General features: G+C 47.3%; 1 protein-coding gene across 2 annotated transcripts in view; it reads left to right on the forward strand.

Moving 5' to 3' along the window:
• Positions 1-19,982, forward strand: part of igfbp3 (insulin-like growth factor binding protein 3) — a 31,436-nt gene extending 11,454 nt beyond the window's left edge. For both annotated transcript variants that reach the window (XM_070554337.1, XM_015971189.3), the window contains exon 4: positions 15,634-19,982. In XM_070554337.1, coding sequence (XP_070410438.1) covers positions 15,634-15,759 — 126 coding nt within the window. In that variant the 3' untranslated portion in view covers positions 15,760-19,982. The remainder of the gene's footprint in view (positions 1-15,633) is intronic.
• Positions 19,983-20,410: the final 428 nt, after the last annotated feature.

Raw genomic sequence — 20,410 nt, forward strand, 5'->3', positions numbered from 1 at the left:
TCTCCGGCATCCCAGTGAGACACCAGATTCATCTTTCTCTAAAAAATAAACAACAACAACAAATATTAAAATCAAGCAGAAAAAGTCACAAAAAAAGATTTTCTGCTGAAAATCGTAGCATCGGGCCCTCAACCACGCTCCAAAGAAACTTATTCTTAGCATCACTTTTATGAACTGGACCAGCATCCCAGTTCAGGTCATGCATGGACCAGCACTGACCCACTCATCACACCCCTCAGAGTCTCACTCTCTCTTTCTTCTGTTCATCCTTTCACCCTCCCCCCTCCATGCCCCCCTTTGTGCCTGACCTACAGTCATGCAGCTGCCCTTTGTTCTTCCAGCACGCTCCCGTCCTCCTGCCCTTCCGCCCACCTGGCTTTTCCTTCCCTGTTTGGCCAGGAATCACCCTGCAGAGGCTTGTGAATGAAACTATAGTGCCTGTGACTCTTTTGGGGTTTAGTGCCTGTGTGCTGGAGAGGAGAAGGAGGCGGCGGCCGTGGGTTAAGGATGTGAGCCAGGTGCCTGCCTACCCTTCTGCCTCTTCCTTCTGTGGGTGCTGGCGGTGCCAGGCCCATAAGGGCTGGCTTATTGAGCGTGACTCAGAAGGATCTATATAAACGTAGTCGCTGGCCACAATGGCTTTATAATAACTGACCAACCTTCGGGGACCCAGACAGCTATTTTCACTCTGTCTCTGCTCGGTTCTCTTCCCTCTTTGGATTTCTGACCCAGTTCGTCTTCTTCTCACCCTAAACAACTCTTTTTTTATACACAAGTTAATCTTGCAGATTTGTGGCCCGATTCTCTTTTTCTGGCAATCTTAAGCACCCAAAGATAATCCTATCAGATTTTCCTTCTGTGTGTGGTGTGTTAGGAATGTTCTGACAGCACGCCATAGGACCAAAATGTTCTTTCTGTGTCCAGTTTCTAATTCCATTTTTAGTTCTTTTTATAACACAGAAAAGGTTTTTTACCTTGCTGACAGTTTTGTTTGCCGACTGCAAAACTTCCTCAGAGCTGACGCTGATGGTGGCGTCTCTTCCTACTCTGTTTATCCTCTCCGATGATGCAGTCCCATGCACGATCCAACGTGTAAACCCCATCGTCTCTGTTCATGGTCCCACATCCACGTCTCCTTATCTCTATGGCTTCCTTTATCCATCTTTTGTATTTCTGTTGTTCAGATGGATAAAGGAAGCCATAGAGATAAGGAGACGTGGAAGCTCGGTCATTCGGGAGGGGCTTGGAGTAGACCCGCTACTCCTCCACATGGAGAGGAGACAGTTGAGGTGGTTCGGGCATCTGGTCAGGATGCCTCCTGGATGCCTCCCTAGTGAGGTTTTCCGGGCACGTCCAACCGGGAGGAGACCTAAAGGTAGACCCAGGACACGGTGGAGGGACTACGTCTCTCACCTGGCCGGGGAACACCTTGGGATTCCCCAGGAGGAGCTGGCCCAAGTGGCTGGGGAGAGGGAAGTCTGGGCCTCTCGACTTAGGCTACTGCCCCCGCGACCCGACTCCGGATAAGCGGATTAAAATGGATGGATGTGAGACCATGAACAGAGACGATGGGGTCTACACATCGGATTGTGCATGGGACTGCATCATCGGAGAGGGGAGAGCGGGCAGCAGAGGGCGACGACGTCCTCTGCTGCCTGCGGATAAACGGAGAAGGAAGTGACGCCACCATCAGCGTCAGCATGAGGAAGTTTTACAGTCAGCAAAGGAATCGCTAGCAAGGTAAAAACCTTTTCTGTGTTATAAAAAACAACTAAAAATGGAATTAAAAACTAATTTCCGTGATTTTTTAAATCTCCAGATGTGCGGTCTCTCTTGTTTTGAAAAGCTTTTGACATTTTTAGAGTCCTGCTGTAAGAACCAGGCCTAATGCCCGGACCACAGTGTGTGATTTTGTGCTGTCCTAGACAAATCCCTAGTTGTGAAAAGAATTGTGACAAAAAAAAAACCCCAAAAAAAACGGCGAATCAGAGGATAATTTAAAGTGTATGGCTTTCCAGTGAGACCGACTCTGCAACAGCGTTTTGAGCTGTTTCATGACTGAACTCAGCCTTCAACGGTCTTCAAGCACTGCTGGAAATCCTATGACTCCCGTCTGTAATCGACCAATGAAAATACACCTTTGGGATGCTGGAGCAGCGAGACTCCGCCTCTCTGAGTTTTGGTTTATGAACTACACACCAGTTTATTTAGTTAAAATCACAAGTTAAACTAGAGTTGTACTAAAATAACGAGACTGCCTTTCTTAGACCATCAGATAAACTGTGAAAACCGTGATTCTGAGATCTGAGACGGTGAGAGGAGATGACGAGATCTCTTTGCTGTTGGTGGAAATCTCACATTGAGGATAGTTTCGGTGGCGTTTTGTTGCTGAGGGACCAAGGAAGCTGCACGAGTGTCGGTAAACAGTGAGATGGACATCGACGAACAAAGTTTAGATATTGGAGCGATCTGTGACAGATGAGAAGGAGGAATGTCCAGCAGACAGCTAAGCTGTAGCAGGAGGACGGGAAAAGGAGACTCTCAGCTGGAGTCTGAGGCTAAGGCGAGTTACATCCTTCCTCTTTGAGGAAGATGAGATCGGTCATGAGCTGACTCTAAAGAACTGTTCATGGTCCTGAGTGATCGTCTTGAATCTGTGATCTTCATTAAATCCTGGCTAGATGACTCCATCTCCTGTGTGTACGGCATTAGTAAAGCTGCTCTGTCCAGAGTTCAGCAGCTGGGATACCCGGGAGGGGCTCAGAATAGAGCTGCAGCTGCTCTGGTATCTACAGTTGGGATGGGGGCTTTATGTTAATATGTCTTATTATGATGTCACACTAGGAGACATTCTAAAACTGCTCATTTTAAGCACATAATTCCTGAAACCAAACACTGACAGGAAACAGAAGGACGGTTTTTATTTGTGATGGGAGTGTTTGTGTAGCCGGCAGTCCAGACCCACCTGTGTGATCATTTAGGATCACGTTCATTGCTCTCCCAGTCCTGCAGTCAGCATTCATCGCCCAGGCCACTTCTTTACTCTGCAGCAAACTATTTATTTTTATGGAAAAATCAAAACCTCGACTGAAATTCACACTGACTTTTAATTTTAGAAACAGCAAAACCCTGCAGCTTCTGCAAATGCATCTGCACACACACACACACACACACACACACACACACACACACACACACACACACACACACACACACACACACACACACACACACACACACACACAACCATACACACACTCACACACACAACCATACACGCACACACACACACACACACACACACACACACACACACGCACACGCACACGCACACACACGGGCACACACGCACACTCACACTCACATACATACACACGCACAGGCAAACACACGCATGCATACACACATGCACGCACGCACACACACACACACACACACACACACACACACACACACACACACACACACACACAACCATACACACACACACACACTCACATACACACACACGCACAAGCATGCATACATGCATGCACACACACACGCACACATGCACACTCACACACACACACACACACACACACACACACACACACACACATACACGCGCACACACGCGGGCGCACACACACACACACACACACACACACACACAGATGCACCTTCTCTTACACAAGTACAAGTGCCCCTATGCCTACAAACACCCACACAGCGTTTTACGAGCCTGTGTTTATCCTGCGGCGGGACCAGGCTCTTTTTAATGTCCGTGAAGCCCAGCGGCGCTGCTGTTCGTTAGAAAGACGGGCATCACAAGAACACGCATTCATACGTACAACACGCGCTTACACGCCTTATGAAGGCAGCATTATGAACCTGCAGCGTATATAAAACCTGTTTTTGTTTTAAGTGACAGCCATTTGGCCCGTGCAGCTCCAGGGTTGTGAAGAGCAGCTTGTAGGGCTCCAGATTCCGGCTGGATCTAGATTAACGCTCCCCCCCGATTCTGCTGGATTCCCATTAAAGAATGTGTGCATTTAAAAGCACCAAAACTGAATGATCTTTTTTATTTGAGTCATTGAAACAGATATTTGTTTAACTGCATCCATCAATCTTCTGGCTGGTCTTCCTCTCATCTACCTACGTCATCCTTGTCTCTCCACTGGACCAAACCAAACCATCCGAGTCTGGTCTCTCTGACTTCATCTCCAGGACATCTAACGCGAGCTGTGCCTCTGATGGACTCCATCCTGATCCTATCCATCCTCATCACTCCTAAAGTGAACCTCGGTTCTGTCACCTGTCTTGGACACTGTCTCTGAACCAAACAACCTGGCTGGTCTCTCCTACTGGGGCGGCAGTAGCTCAGGAGGTACAAGGGTTGTCCAGTAGTCAGAAGGTTCAATCCTGGCCAGAGAATTCTGCTGTTGCATCCTTGGGCAAAACACTCAGCCCACCTTGCCTGCTGGTGGTGGCCTAAGGTAGCCTCGCCAGCCAGACACCTTTCTTTAGAAGAAAGGCTTTTAGCTCTTCCACTTGTTGTGGTTTTAAAGAGGTTCAAGTCATTTAGAACAGAGGAAAGAGCCGCAGCGAACTCCGCTTTAGTCGCCATGTTTATGAGAAACGCAGCATGGCGTGTGCGACTGCTCAGCGCTGACTGGCTCAGTTAGAAGTCCCAGGTGGGTGGTGGGGTTATTTGAATGGAAGAGTTCCCAGACCCATGCTTGCCATGAGGGAGAATGGGGCTGGCTGGTCAGGCCAGGTTGGGCGGACGGGTGGTGCTTGTGCTTGGAAAGCCCCGCCTCCGTCAGTGTGCCTCAGTGCAGCTGTCACTGTAAAAAATGGCCACATATTTAACAACGATAAACCTTAAAACCTATGACAGGAAAAAAGCATCAACTATAAAATAATCTAAAACTGTTGATTTTACGTGAAGCTGCTGTAAATAAATTACTGGAGGAAACAGTCATTTGTTTGTTTTTTCTGCATAATCCTACTGTCAAACACTCTTGCATTGCATTTTTAATGGAAAATTTCCTTTAAGTTTATACGATTATTACACTTCTTTATTGGAAAAAATACAGCTTTTAATTGCTAGTAATGGTGTCAGGAGTTAACTTCCCGTTTCCCAGTGTGCTTAGTGGCATTTAGGTGAGATCTGGCTGAACCGTTCTTGACTCGACTCGTGAATACTCATGAATACGGCTGTGCTGCTGTTCAATACTGATGTCATTACTGACTCAGCGCTCTTGACTGCTACAGTTTTACACACAAGGGAATTTGAAAGACACGAACAGCAATTAGGCAAGCAAAGCTATTATACCCGGTTATGACCCTAATGGCAGTTAATTAGTTATTTAATTCTATGAATTGATTGTATGTGACGAGGAAAATCCTTAGAATTTTGTTTTTAGTGTGAAAAAATGTTTTTAGCGGCACAAATGTTATTTTATAGAAAATTTTCATGTTCATTTTATGGTAAAACAAAGTTTTTTTCCTCAGTAAAATACTGACTTCAGTTCTATTTTTAACCGTATAAACCAAGCCCCCACAATGCGGCTCAAAAATTGAAGCAATCCCGAAGTGACAATAATTGCAGTTCCACCCTCATCCACTAGGGGCTGGTGTCAGAAGTGAGCAAATCCTCATTGACTCCCATGTTAAAAATACCAATTTCACAGCAGAAATAAACATGTTTACAGCCTGGTACCAAAACATGTTTTTGGTTTAAATGATCTAGTTTACACTCATGACAACTCCGAGGGGGGTGAATTTTTTTTTCACTCTTCTGTTTAAGTTTATTAAAAGCCTAAAATTCTGTATAATTAATGAGCATCAGACCCACGTGACCACAGAGCTAGCTCCGGGGAAAGGCCTCAGTAGAGCCTCGGTCTGGCCTGGAAACTGCTCCGGGATTTTGAGTCTCTGTGTTTGTGTATTCTGTTTTGGATGTTTTTTGTGCAATTGTTGGACAAAATGACTTGCTGTGGCATTAATTGCACTAATAGAGCATCCAAGGAGTCTCCACTTCATTTTTTTCTGTAAGTAAAATTATATTTATGTATTTTAGGTCACTGCCGAGCTGAGCTTAGATTTTAACATGTACTGTTTAACCATGAAATTTAAATGTAATAGGGTAAAACCCAGTGCATTTAACATAATGCTGCACTTTAGAAAATGGGTTGAAATATAACATGTTGGTGGAGCTGGGTTCCGACTATCGGCTTGTGGAGCTCTCGGGAGACCTCTGTTTTCCACACTTATCCCCTCCCCACAGCTCGGCGCATCTCTGTCTGATCGCGGCTTCTGTCTCCTGGTGTTGTGCACAGTTAACTCCGGTTGTAGCTAGGTTGCTACCTCCGTTAGCTTAGCTCCCACCTCCGCGTTAGCTTTGGGTTAGCTTCAGGTTAGCTTGTAGCTAGTTCGACCGGGTGTCGTCAGTTGATCTCAGCCTTACAGCCACACCCTCAGCTCCACCTCTCTTCCCTTTTGTGGAATTGTCTGGGCTTGACGGAACCTGTGACACGGTCAAAATGGCGGTGGTGGCCACCTCCCATTTGGCCTCAAAAACATGTTATTGGTGTCACGTTGAGAGGATGATTTGGACCCAAAATGCAGTAACCCAGGGTGACACGAGGCAGGAGTTGGTATAAAGTAAAAATCCTTTATTTAGGAGGAGAACCAAAAATCCAAGGGGACGAAGGCAAAACCCCAATAACTAAACTAAGACAAAACTCCAAAAGCTCACCTTCTGAGCAGAGAACTAAAGACTGAGACGGGAGACGGGAGACGGGAGACGGGAGACTGGAGACTGGAGACTGGAGACGGGAGACTGGAGACTGGAGACTGGAGACTGGAGACGGGAGACGGGAGACGGGAGACTGGAGACTGGAGACTGGAGACTGGAGACGGGAGACGGGAGACGGGAGACGGGAGACGGGAGACGGGAGACGGGAGACTGGAGACTGGAGACTGGAGACTGGAGACAAAAACAACGCTGACCAAGAAATACAATGGACCGACAACAACATAGAGACAAGACAGGGCTTAAATAGACTGGGAGGAACAATTAGGGAAACAGGAAGCAGGTGTGTGGAGTGAGGGCTGGAGGGAAGACAGGTGACAACAATTATCTAACTGGGTAAGCAGAACCAAAGGAGGGCAGATAAACACAAAACTGAACTAAAAGACTGAGGGAAGGACTCACACACACACAATCACACCCAAATACACTCACACACACTGAATTGGGGAATGGACACGCATGCACACACACACACAAACACACACATACACTCTCTCTCTCTCTCTCTCTCTCTCTCTCTCTCTCTCACACACACACACACACACACACACACACACACACACTGAGTTGGGGAATGGACATGCACACACCCAAACAGACACAGAGCTGGGGACAAAGAGGCTGGAGCTACAACTGGAGGGGATGGGGATGATCGAATGCCTACAAACACATAAATGAGACGCAGACAAAGGACACTTGAGGGCGCTATGAGACACAAAAGGGAATCTAGAGAGGGATGGAGGACACCAGGAGGCACATGAAGGAGGGGGCAGACGCAGACCATGACAATTGGAGTCTATGGAAACCCATTGTCCAATATTTATATGTCGATGGTATAAACAAAAAAATACCTTCTTACCATGGATGTTTTGCCTGTAATTCTACGGTACCATTCTGGCAACCCCAGTTGTTGGAGTTTTACCGTAAAATCTACGTTTGATTTTTTTTACAGTGCATAGTAGTGCTTCAACACCAGTGTGTGTATGTGTGTGTGAATGGATGAATGAAACACAGTAGTATAAAACACTTTGGAGTCCTCTGACTCAGAAAGGTGCTATACAAGGGTGGTCATTTATCACTCCTGTCTTCTGCACCTTTCCTGTCAGTCTTGCTGAAACCTCTTCATCACACATTACACCTTTTCTCCACCCTCTCTGTTGCTCTGGACTGTAAGGACCCAGTCATCATCACACACCAGTGAAATCACATCTCTGCATTTGACCAGTCCCTATGGGGACAAGTGAGCTGCAGCTGTGGCTGCACTCGGGAACTTTTTGGTGCTTTAAACCCCCAATCCAAGCCCTTAAAGCTGAGAGTTAAGCACGGACAACACGGACACGACCAGTGGACCAACACCACACTGACGCAGACAGGGTTATATACACAAGGGCTGGGTGATTAGGGAATTGTGCACAGTTGGGACCAATAAAACAGAGGAGGAGCACAATGGAGCAGGGGAGGAAACCAGACCTGAAAATGTGGAAGGGAGCAAAATGAACTAGAGGGAGAAAACTGACTAGATAAAACACTTAACAGAAGACTAATGATAAAAGGGGCCTAAGGGAAAAACATAAGGGGAAAATCCCACAGAGCGATGGAGGGGGTTGGGGACACACAGGGACACTGAAACCTAACCTTAAAGGGGAAAACACCTGGAGTGGGCTGGGGAACACAAGGAGGCACATGAGGAACACAAGGACGCACATGAGGAACACAAGGAGGCACATGAGGAACACAAGGAGGCACATGAGGAGCACAAGGACGCACATGAGGAACACAAGGAGGCACATGAGGAACACAAGGAGGCACATGAGGAACACAAGGAGGCACATGAGGAACACAAGGAGGCACATGAGGAACACAAGGAGGCACATGAGGAACACAAGGAGGCACATGAGGAGGGATGCAGACAAGGAGACACATAAGCGAGACCCAGGACGCAGACCATGACACCGGAAGCTTGAAAGAGTTCTACACGTGTGGTATTTCTGTCTGACTTTGCATGTGTGTGTGTGTGTGTGTGTGTGTGTGTGTGTGTGTGTGTGTGTGTGTGTGTTTGGGCGTGTTTTTAAGCCTTAAAGAAAGGATTGCTTGAGATAACTTCTAATAGTTCACAGATGAAAGAGAGACTGAGCGGAAACTCAAAGGTAGCCAAGCAACAGGGGAATGCACACATGCACACTTTGCTCTTCCTGTCCCTTCAGCCCTCACACACACACACACACACACACACACACACACACACACACACACACACACACACACACACACACACACACACACACACACACACACACACACACACACAACTCTATCATCATTAACCACAACAGAGGAACACAATGTTAAGCTCGTCTCTGCCGTCTCATCCACTGGGTCAAGGCTAAAGTAGAGGCTGTCCACAGAGTCAGAGGATGGGAGGTGTGTGTGTGTGGGGGGGGGGGGGGGGGGGGGAGTAGAAACCTGTGGCTCTCTGAGAGGAATCTGTTGATGATGCTGGAGTGCAGCGTGCCGGCCGCTGCAGTAGTTCATGTTGAGGTATTTTAATTGGCCTCTGTCTCTATAAAGCCGCCTTTGATCATGCACTTAGGCTGCACGTGAACTGCTCTGGAAACAGACACCTGGCCACACTCCGAAGCCCGTCTGTCTGCCTGCTTCCAAGTCTCAGGAGGCTCGCTTCCAGCTCCTGGATCCTGGGAATTTGTCAGTAACATTTGGTATTTAGGAAAACTTGTCGAGCTGACAAACGTGCACATGCATGTAGTTAAATACGAGTAAAACGTCCTGCAAACCAGTTAAAGAAAATATTCAGCCCTAATTAGTTATGACATCATTTTTCTCATTCTAACGCCCTGTTCAAGTCGCGGAGGACACATAAAGCCTTTAATTCATCCCTGAGGCTAATTACACAACGCTAATTATGGGCTTGAACATGATGCAGCTAAGCTGCAAGTGTCATCAGATGAAACTCTGGTTACAGCGCCGGGCTTCAAACATGCAAAACTTTCCTCGTTCTGCAGGTTTTGTGTTCATTTCCTTTGCTTGAGTTGTTGAGTTGTGTAACATCCCATAATAAGCTACATGTGGAGGTTTATCCAACGTAGATGTTGTCAGTCCGCTTTGACAACGAAAGGTTTGCTTGTTTGGTGTTGAAAGAGGAGCAAGCCATGTGGGTTTTTGGTGTTGTTGACTCTGAATCTGTCCGAGGCGCGGATGAGTTTCGTTTAGCATCATTTCAACCTTAAATGGTTAAAAGTTTTAGCAAAATGCATCAAATCGTGAAAAAAAACATTAAGAAAATCAGTCTCTGCTATTAACAAATGTGAACGACGAGCTTTCCGTCCAAAAAAGACATTAAAATAATTTTATCTACCTGTACACTGCTGTCATGCTCACATGGGGTGTTTCTGGAGGAATATGAGGAACCTCCTGCAGGAAGCAGTGGAAGTTTACAGGTGCTGTCGATATTTAAAGGCCAGCTTCACTGTAAGCATTTGTAATGATGATTTCTGATTCTAACGGGCCACTCTGAGTGTTTCATGCAGGCTGAACATGAAAATAGTCTCCTACACCTACCTTCTGCAGTAGCTTCTGATAGAAAACAGACGGTGAAACTCTAGGATTAGAAAATCCTGACAGATCTACGTCACACTGTCACTAACATTCATGGACTCACCCATGTTGACTCACGGCGGGGAAGGCTGTTGTTGGTTTAGCGTCCAGGAAACAGCAGAGAACATCTCAGCTAGTAGAAGCTAACTGTTAGCATGAGTATTGCTAACATTGCCTGGTTTTTTTAAAACACAATGTGTGTTTTATCCAGTCAGAGGAGAGATGTCCAAATATCAGGAAATAAGACTCCAAATGCTGTCATGTTCTTCCACTTTTTCCTCTGGCTCACTTTTATTTCCTTCTCTGCTTTCAACAGGAAAAGAGTGTTGGGTAGATAAAAAATAAAGTATATTAATAGAAATGATCACAAAACTAAAATATTAGGTGAACCTAAATGACAAGTTACAGTGAAGCCTTTCAGGCAACTGCATTGGTATTGGTTCCTGGTATCGATTAACTTTTATCAGTATTGGTAAAAGTTGACCTTAAAGCTTGAGAAAAGATTTTTTTAGCTCATTCGCTGCCAGCGTTTCTCGCCATTTTTACAGTTTTTTAAGAGTGACAGAACATTGCGCGCTAGGATGATGACGCCAAAACTACCAACACAACCAAAACAAACCGGAGACTCACCTCTTACATCAGGAAGAATCCGCGCGTTTCGAGCGTTATCTGTTCTTTCATAATCCATTGTTGAATTGTGATCGGCAGAAGCTTTACTGGTTCGCGCCTCACTTTTTTTACAGCAGCGGCCCAAAACGATCTCCTAACACATGGATGTTCTGCTTCCTGATCACGTGACGTGTGGCGTACGTGGATGAAGATCGGCTTTAGAGCTGAGATGTTTGTTCTCACGGTGCGGGGGCTCGTCCGACGCCCACACAGTAAAAAAATGCAAATGACGAATTTAGTCTCCTCCGCTCTCTTCCGCCGCTCTCCTCCCATTTCTTCCAGTCTCCTCTGCTCTCCTTCATTCTCCTTCACTCTCCTCTGCTCTCCTCCTCTCTCCTCCTCTCTCCTCCCCTCTCCTCCACTCTCCTCTGCCGCTCTCCTCCCCTCTCCTCCCCTCTCCTTCATTTTCCTTCACTCTCCTCTGCTCTCCTCCTCTCTCCTCCCCTCTCCTCCACTCTCCTTCATTTTCCTTCACTCTCCTCTGCTCTCCTCCTCTCTCCTCCACTCTCCACTCACCACCACTCTCCTTCACTTTCCTCCGCTGTCCTGCACTCTCTTTCACTCTTCTTCACTCTCCTCTGCTCTTCTCCATTCTCCTCCACTCTCCTTCACTCTCCACTCACCTCCGCTCTCCTTCACTTTCCTCCGCTCTCCTCTGCCGCTCTCCTCCTCTCTCCTCCCCTCTCCTCCACTCTCCTTCACTCTCCTTCATTCTCCACTCACCTACACTCTCCTCCACTCTCCTTCACTTTTGTCTGCTCTCCTCCTCTCTCCTCCCCTCTCCTCCTCTCTCCTCCGCTCTCCTTCATTCTGCTTCACTCTCCTCCTCTCTCCTCCCCTCTCCTCCACTCTCCTTCACTCTCCACTCACCTCCACTCTCCTGCATTCTCTTTCACTCTCGTTCACTCCTCCGCTCTCTTCCACTCTCCTTCTCTCTCCTTCACTCCTTCACGGCAAGACTCTGCCCCCTCTGCTCTCCTCCACTCTCCTCCTCTCTCCTCCCCTCTCCTCCACTCTCCTTCACTCTCCACTCACCTCCACTCTCCTGCACTCTCTTTCACTCTCCTTCACGGCAAGACTCTGCCCCCTCTGCTCTCCTCCCCTCTCCTCCTCTCTCCTCCTCTCTCCTTCATTCTGCTTCACTCTCCTCCTCTCTCCTCCCCTCTCCTCCACTCTCCACTCACCTCCACTCTCCTGCACTTTCTTTCACTCTCCTTCACTCCTCCGCTCTCTTCCACTCTCCTTCTCTCTCCTTCTCTCTCCTTCACGGCAAGACTCTGCCCCCTCTGCTCTCCTCCACTCTCCTCCTCTCTCCTCCCCTCTCCTCCACTCTCCTTCACTCTCCACTCACCTCCACTCTCCTGCACTCTCTTTCACTCTCCTTCACTCCTCCGCTCTCCTCCACTCTCCTTCTCTCTCCTTCACGGCAAGACTCTGTCCCTTCTACTCTCCTCCACTCTCCTCCTCTCTCCTCCACTCTCCACTCACCTCCACTCTCCTGCACTTTCTTTCACTCTCCTTCACTCCTCCGCTCTCCTCCACTCTCCTTCTCTCTCCTTCACGGCAAGACTCTGCCCCCTCTGCTCTCCTCCACTCTCCTCCTCTCTCCTTCACTACCCTCCACTCCTATTCACTCTCCTCCGCTCCCTTCTGCTCTCCATCACAGTAGAAACAGCAGGAGAACTCTTCTGAGTCAAAGTTTACCCTGACTCACCTTATTGTGTTGTTTCATGAGAAACTCAAATGGAGCTCATAAAGTTGCCACCCCCCCCCCCACCACCCCCCCTCCTGTGGGACATCTGATATTACTGCACACGTGTGTAAGCAGCTGGGAGGTATGCATGTGTACAGCCCATACAGCTCTTGTTTGTGCGAGCCTACATGTTTGCTAGCGTGTGTTTATGTGCACACACGGGCCATAATCAGCTCCAGATGATTTTGAGTGTCTGCCAGCTTCCCAGAATAGCAGTGCTGGTTTCCCTGCAGCCCTCCAACTGGCCTTGGCAAATATTTTAGTAACTTGATGTTTGCCTTCACACTCGGGCATTCTCACTCTCTCAGAGCGTGTCTCATTCCCTGCCCCTCGCCATCAGAAGAAATCAGCTTTTTCATCATTTACACCCAGTGGGCAGCAGCACCAATTAAACCCCTCCGCTGAGCTCAAATCCCACAAACCCAGCAGCACGCTGGACGCCTGAGTGAAGCTGTCCCCCTCAGCGAGCCAAGCAGCTGGGGTGTTTATCCCTGATTGTTCCTGCACATAAACTTCAGTGCATTCCTCTTGGTGATCGATGAGACGAGTTCTGCCGAGGCACGACTTCTGAAAAAAGTCCAGCAGAAGGTCGATGTTAGACGGCGCTCCGGCACATTTTAGGTGGTTTAATGAAGCTGTGTCAGAACAGTAACATTACTGTGAAACTCTCTGCACACAAGGTGTCTGAAAGTGAGAACTCATTGTTGCCATAGCTTTCGTTTGTGTCTCGGAGTGAAAGACAGATGAGTCAGACTAACACAGATATTTGCTCGTTTGTTTTATTTGCAAATACGCAAACAGTGTTTTCAAAGTGGTCCTTCACTGAGAAATCATTGTTAATGATCATTTCTGATTCTAATCAGTCGCTCTAAGTGTTTCATGCAGGCTGAACATGAAAATAGTCTCCTACACCTATCTCCTATATTAGCCTCTGATAGAAAACAGACGGTGAAACTCTAGGATTAGAAAAGCCTGACAGATCTACGTCACCCTCTCACTTAAAGTTCATGGTCTCAACCACCTTGTCTCATGACAAGGAAGGCTGTCGTTGGTTTAGCGTCCAGGAAACAGCAGAGAACATCCTTGCTAGCAGAAGCTAACTATTAGCATTAGCAACTCCACCACACAGCAGCACTCCTCCAGGTTTGTGTTATTTGAGGACATGAAACATCAGCGTTGCAGAGCAAACAGAGTCAGTGGTAGAGTCGTGTTGCTGTTAGCCAATCAGAGGAGAGATAAGTCTAAATATCAGGAAATAAGACTCCACATCCTGTTGTCTGAAGCTACTTTCTCCTCTGGCTGAATTCTCCGTGCTGAAACAGGATCACCGGAGCTTATTTTCCCCAGAGAATGATTTTAAAGACATTCATTCCTACTAGAGAGCACGGCAGATGTATTAAAATATGAACGAAGGACCTCTTTAAAATAGACTTTTTTACAGTTTGTTTGCATCTGTGTGCACATAACGTGCACCCGATCCCAGATGTGTCCCGACCTGTCAACGTTGAGACGGGATTTCTCTTTCATACGTGAAAAGTTATCAACTCTCGCTACGTTATTTAGTCATGACAGATTCATCTCACAGCATTAGATGGAGTTCTTCCTCCAGTCCAATAGGTGGCAACAGTGCACTGTTTTACCAACACATTTTAACGTATGTGGTCGCTGACAATTGCACAAACATGCACAACAACAGCTTTTTTATCGGCGTTTCTTCTCTTCACGATCAACTTTTTATGGTTGTGCTCTGATCTGGGATTGTTATGATCGTGTGTGTACTGATACACAACTCTGGGACTGCAGTTGGTTGTGGCTGTCCCTCTCTTGTGTCTCACAGGCGTTGACTGGATGCTCGGGTGAACTGTTTATGTGCTTTGCTCTTCAGCCGTGTGCTGAAAGGAGGCCTGAAAAATCAGAAATGCTGAAGAATTAAAAAATTCTGTTGTGTTTTGATTTGTAATTACTGTTCATGTGTGGATGGTGTGCCACCTACTGGTCAGACATGGATATTTCAGCCTTTGTTGGATTTTGCTTTGTTTTAATCTGAGAGCGTGTGTGCGTTTTCTAAAATGAAGGACAATTAAAGACATCACCATATAAACTTTGATGTCAGATTTTATGAACTAAGACCACTGAGGCATTACTGAGTTACAGCTGGTCATAAAAAAATACATTCTTGCACTCATATGCAGTATTTTAAAGAGCAAGTCACCCCCTACCAGAGTCTTACTCCACTCCCACTTCCCAACAATTGCTGTTGCCTCTGAAAGCTCTGGTGCGCCTCGTTAGGCAGAAGGAGAAGAAGCTGTAAGAGAAAGTAGCTTCAGACGAGAGGATTTAGAGTTTTCTTTCCTGATGTTTGGATATCTATCCTCTGATTGGCTAACAGCAACACGACTCTACCATTAATTATGTTTGCTCTGCAATGCTGATGTTTCATCTCCACAAATAACACAAGCCTGGAGGAGTTCTGCTGTGCGGCGGAGCTGCTAATGCTAACAGCTAGCGTCTAACAGCAGAGACGTTCTCTGCTGTTTCCTGGACGTTAAACCAACAACAGCCTTCCCCGTCGTGAGTCAAGATGGGTGAGTCCATGAATGTTAAGTGAGAGGGTGACGTAGATCTGTCAGGATTTTCCAATCCTAGAGTTTCACAGTCTGTTTTCTATCAGAAGCTAATTCAGGAGGTAGGTGTAGGAGACTATTTTCATGTTAGGGTTAGGGTTAGTTGTTGGTTTCCATCCAGTTTTTACTAAAAGTCTGACCTGAATTTGCCCGTGCGTTGTGTTTTGCCACAGTGCCGTCCTTCCAAAGGCAGAAGACGTGGTGTGTGTTGGTGCGTGGACAAATATGGGCATCCTCTTCCCGGGTACGACGACGGAGAGCAGGGCAAGATGAAGTGCTACAACCTGGAGAGCAAATGAGAGGATGGAGGGACGGCGTATGGACGGAAGAGAAGGAGACAGCGCGAAGGGAGGGGAGAAAGACGGAGACTGAACCCACTCCTGCTTGTAGATTGATGTAAACGTTTGAAGGAACTCTCGACCTTCTGATTTCAGGTTGTTCTGTCAGTGGGGTGGGGGATGGGAAAGGGGGTGGGGTGGGGTGGGGGGGCACGGCCTCCTGTCCTTTACAGCTATCTGTCCCAAATTTAGGGGCCGTCTAACTTTTCTTTACAAAAGCTGAGACAGAACCAGGAGACGGAGAATTGAAACATCTGCACTATTCTTTTAGAGGGAGGAGGGACTTTTCCACTCGCTTTAACGAGGAATCGTGATGTGACATCCCCCCCACCCCCACCAATCGCACCATCACCATTACTATCATGTGTGAGTCTGCTGAGTTAAATGCATGAGTGTCGGCATAACTTCACAGCTGCCTGTGTGTGTGTGTGTGTGTGTGTGTGTGTGCGCGCTTTCCCAAACACACTCTTTATTTAGGAACTAAGCTCTGTTTAGAGATGACCCAACGTCACTCCTTCCTGGTCCGTCCCACCAGGCGGGAGGAGTCAACCCCTCTCTGGCTCAGGGTCCCTTCTGGAACCATAATGGCAGATTTATTTTTTTACCCAGCACCATGGCCTCCTTCGGTCCTCCCCTTGCTCTTCGACACTTCTCCGCAGGGCAAATGAGGTGGAGGGCAAACCGTGCAGTTAAAGTGCCTTAAAATGGAACCGCCTGATGCCTCAGCTTCCCCTCAGCCTCCGCGGTCCTCGATGCTAAAGGACCGCTTTACCTTTAGAGCATCGGGCTTGTTGAGTTTGCAGCTTCCATCTTTAGGGCAGCAGCCGCGTCACTCTGAAGACAAAACACCTGTAGCCTCCGGAAATGGTCTGTTTTTCCATCTACAGGTCGACCTCTTCAGTATCGAGTCACATGGAGACATAAGACTTAACGGGGGGCTTTAATCTGCCCTCCTAACCTTAAACCCTTAAAATTAATCATTCTGTCGATAGATTTTAACAAATATTCAGAGTGTAAATGTTATATTTATTTTCAATCAACAAAAGGACAAAAAAAGCATCAATTTGTTTCATTTTACTCAAAAATTTTTTCTCATTTGATAAACAATGAAAGTCGTTTGGTTAACCCTGCTAGCCTGACGCTGTGGTCACCAACTGGGAGAAGGTTGAATGCTCCTTCTGGATTAGGATTGTGTCTTGTTTCTGAGGGCTGGGAGGATGGAGCGACAGGCAGACCAGCAGGTCAGGACTTCATCTGCTGTAATGAGCTGAAAGTCGCAGATTGTCACCCTTCACCTGGATAATTGGATTATGACCAGAGGAAGGAGATTCCAGACACAGTAAGGTGAAAGGAAGCTCCTCCTGCTGGGTTCAGCCATAGAAATGAGGTGAGGAGCTCCGTCTTCCAGGAGGGTGCTGCTCCTCCTCGTCAGAAGAGCTCAGCGGAGGTGGTTCAGACATCTGATTGGAAGACTTCTGGGCAGCGTCTTTCTGGAGCTTTTCCAGGAGCTGGGAGCAGACCCAGGACTTCATGGAGGGATCTTTTATCCTTCAAGGATGATACATCAGCTCCTAACTGACGACCCTCCTGCAATCATCCACCTTTCTACTTACGGCTGCACCTTTTCAGCATCCTCGCTCCAGGCGGCCTGGAGTGAATCTAACTGAATTGATCCTGTTAAAGTGCATTGGGGCTTCTATAAACCACAGAATTGTCTTCTAAAAGCTAAAAGCCTGCAGGTTCTGTCCAGTGGCGTCATCTTAAAACAGAACAAACACGATTCTCATCAAACTACAAGTCGAGCAACTAAGAGCTCAGCGTTCTTGCGTCTGACGCCCGTCCAGACTGAAAAAGAAATCACGGCTGTTGAACGTGAGCTCAGAGGTTCAGCTGAGGTAAAGGTGGAAGCAACAAACTTACTTACATTCCTTGCATGTTTACATGTCTGATGCAGCCAGATCTGTCCTCCTAAGTGCTCTCTTTAGGCGGCGCTGCAGACCCACGGATCAGTTCGGTCTCCTCCATCTCCGTCCTGCTTGTCTTTAGCTCACTTCTCTTCCCCGACACGTTTTGCCTTCGTTCGTGTCCCTCGTCTGTGATGCAGCTCCGACGTCCATGTCCACAGCTTGCCTGATCCTGTCCCCGTCTCCCACCACCTCCTCCCCTCTTCCTATCCATCCGCGGTGCAACATGGCGTCGGCTTGTTTGTGTTTTGTTTTGTTTTTGTTGAACGGGTCGAGCCCGGTGTGACCGTTTTGCTCTGCCGCAGGTGCCAGCTGCCCCTATGCTTCAAGCACAAGCACTTAAAGCACTTTAGCTGCGCTGCTACTCGTCAATGCATGCAGTTAAAGACGACTGGACCGGTCTGCAGACCTCTCCTGAGAGGTGGCGTCGGAGGTAACCGATTGAGAAACCCCAGGGAGGTAAAGGAACAAATTGAAAAAGTCTAATATTTTAAAAGCTACCCAGGAATTTTGACAGCAGACTCAGCAAGCACCCCTCGGAAAATTTCCATCCAGTGCAACTTTTTCTTTTTCTTTTTGTTTTTGTTTCTTTGAAGAGGAAAAAACTAAAAAGGAAGACAACTGTTTGATCGTATGCCAACAAATCTCCAGAAGGTGGACGCAGCACCAAAAATGCATTCACACAAATGGCGGTGGGAGGGGGGAGGGGGGAGGGGGGTCCAACAGTATGGCGCGGTATGGGGGTCAAAATTAAGACTACAGCCCAGCAGCAGGAGGCTATATAAATTCTGAAGCAAACTACCGACCTGATTAATGATACGCTGGCGCTGGTAACTGAGAGGCTGGCGCTGCTTACTGAGAAATATCACCTTTACCGGCGTTACTACTAGATACGCTAGGACACACTCCCTCTGCTGTCTGTTAGCATGGATAGGCTAGCGTTAGCCTGGACGGGCTGGTGTTAGCATTGGAGAGGCCTAGGCTTGCCACTAGCTGACTAGTGACTCTCCGAGACACGCTAATGGCTAGCTTCTCTGATGCTAACGCCAGCCTATGCTAAAGGTCCGTCAAGGGGGTAGGAAATCCAGCTAGTGGCCAGCCTAGGCACGCTAATGGCTAGCCTCTCCGATGCTAACACCAGCCCGTCCAGGCTAACGCTAGCCTATCCATGCTAATAGACAGCAGAGGGAGTGTGTGAACCAGTCAATGACCAGCCGAGGGCTGCTAGTTCCTGGCATATCTAGTAGTAACGCCGGTAAAGGTGCTATTTCTCAGTTAGCAGCGCCAGCCTCTCAGTTACCGGCGCCAGCGTATCATTAATCAGGTTGGTAGTTTACTTCAGAATTTATATAGCCTCCTGCTGCTGGGCAGTAGTCTTAATTTTGACCCCCATACCACGCCATATAACAGGGAAGGGGCGGTCCTTCCTGCCTGATGCTCTCCCACATCCTGTGTAAAGACTTGAAACGTGGAGAGACGGCGGGAGAGCGCCTGCCGGCAGCTCGGTGGCACCACAGCGGCTCGACGCTTTCTCCGTCAGACAGCAGCAACGCTCCACCAGCCCGTCGGTGCTACATCCTGTCCATTCAAAGACTTGATATAAAGGGAGGAACATACATAAAAATATGTTTAAGCTATTCCCTCCCTGATGTTTTTACGTGTCTTTTTTTTTATATATTATTATTATTATTATTGTTATTATTAGTAGTATTCTCTGGCCAGCTTTGTGTCTGACTAGACATCATGTACAGTACTAAAAAATAAAATTATTTATCTATGAAAGAAATATAAGCTGATACAAACTAGGGTTCCTTCTGAACAGTTCAGTGACTCACCGTTTGCACAGCAGCGTCTCTATGATTCAGTGTGTTTTGGGGAATATAATCACTAATGAATGTTTGATTCTTAAAGAAGCTTCTGTCGTTAAAAACCGTTGCTCCGACCCTCAGGTCGCCCCGGCTTCCTGGCCCTTAAGGTCTCCCCATGCACACCCGACCAGCCGTCCTGCCTCAGCGCCTTTGTGCAGAGCCAGGGTCCCACTCCTGCACCCTTTAGTTTGTCTGGAGCTTTCTGTTCACGGGTAATGTGTTGTGTTTCATCCTTATCACGGTACAAGCTACAAATCACAAAGCTAATATTTTCTCTGAGAAATGAAAGTGATTTTGAATCAGAATATAATTTGTATTTAATGTCATTTTTTTAAATAAAAAGTGAACACATTTTTTGTGCTTCTTTCATCGTTACAGCTCCACTTTTGCATGGAAAAAATAAAAAATAAAAAAGAAGACCAATTTGCCCTTGAATGCAATCGGGCTCCCCTCAGTCTTGGAATGTGTCAATAAGGATGAAGCAAGGGTTCAATTTGTAAAGAACAAAAATAAATCAGGTGGTGCCAGGCAGGCTGGCAGTGGGCACGAGAGGCTGAGGTGAATTCCTGCGCCCGACCAAGGCAAACAGAGAGCGGGTCAAAAGGCAGCGCTGAGCTGCACGCGTCGGCAAACCGGCTAAAGTTACACAAGAAGCTGCTCTTCAGATCTCTGAGATAACAACATGGCTGCACGTGGGAAACGTGGTGCGAAGGTGCATCGCCACACTGCTGGCGCCACATCAGCACAACAAAAGCTCATTTCTAACAGAAACGTTCTTAT

The sequence above is a fragment of the Nothobranchius furzeri genome, chromosome 8 (genome assembly GCF_043380555.1).
Source record: "Nothobranchius furzeri strain GRZ-AD chromosome 8, NfurGRZ-RIMD1, whole genome shotgun sequence".
Classification (NCBI taxonomy): domain Eukaryota; kingdom Metazoa; phylum Chordata; class Actinopteri; order Cyprinodontiformes; family Nothobranchiidae; genus Nothobranchius; species Nothobranchius furzeri.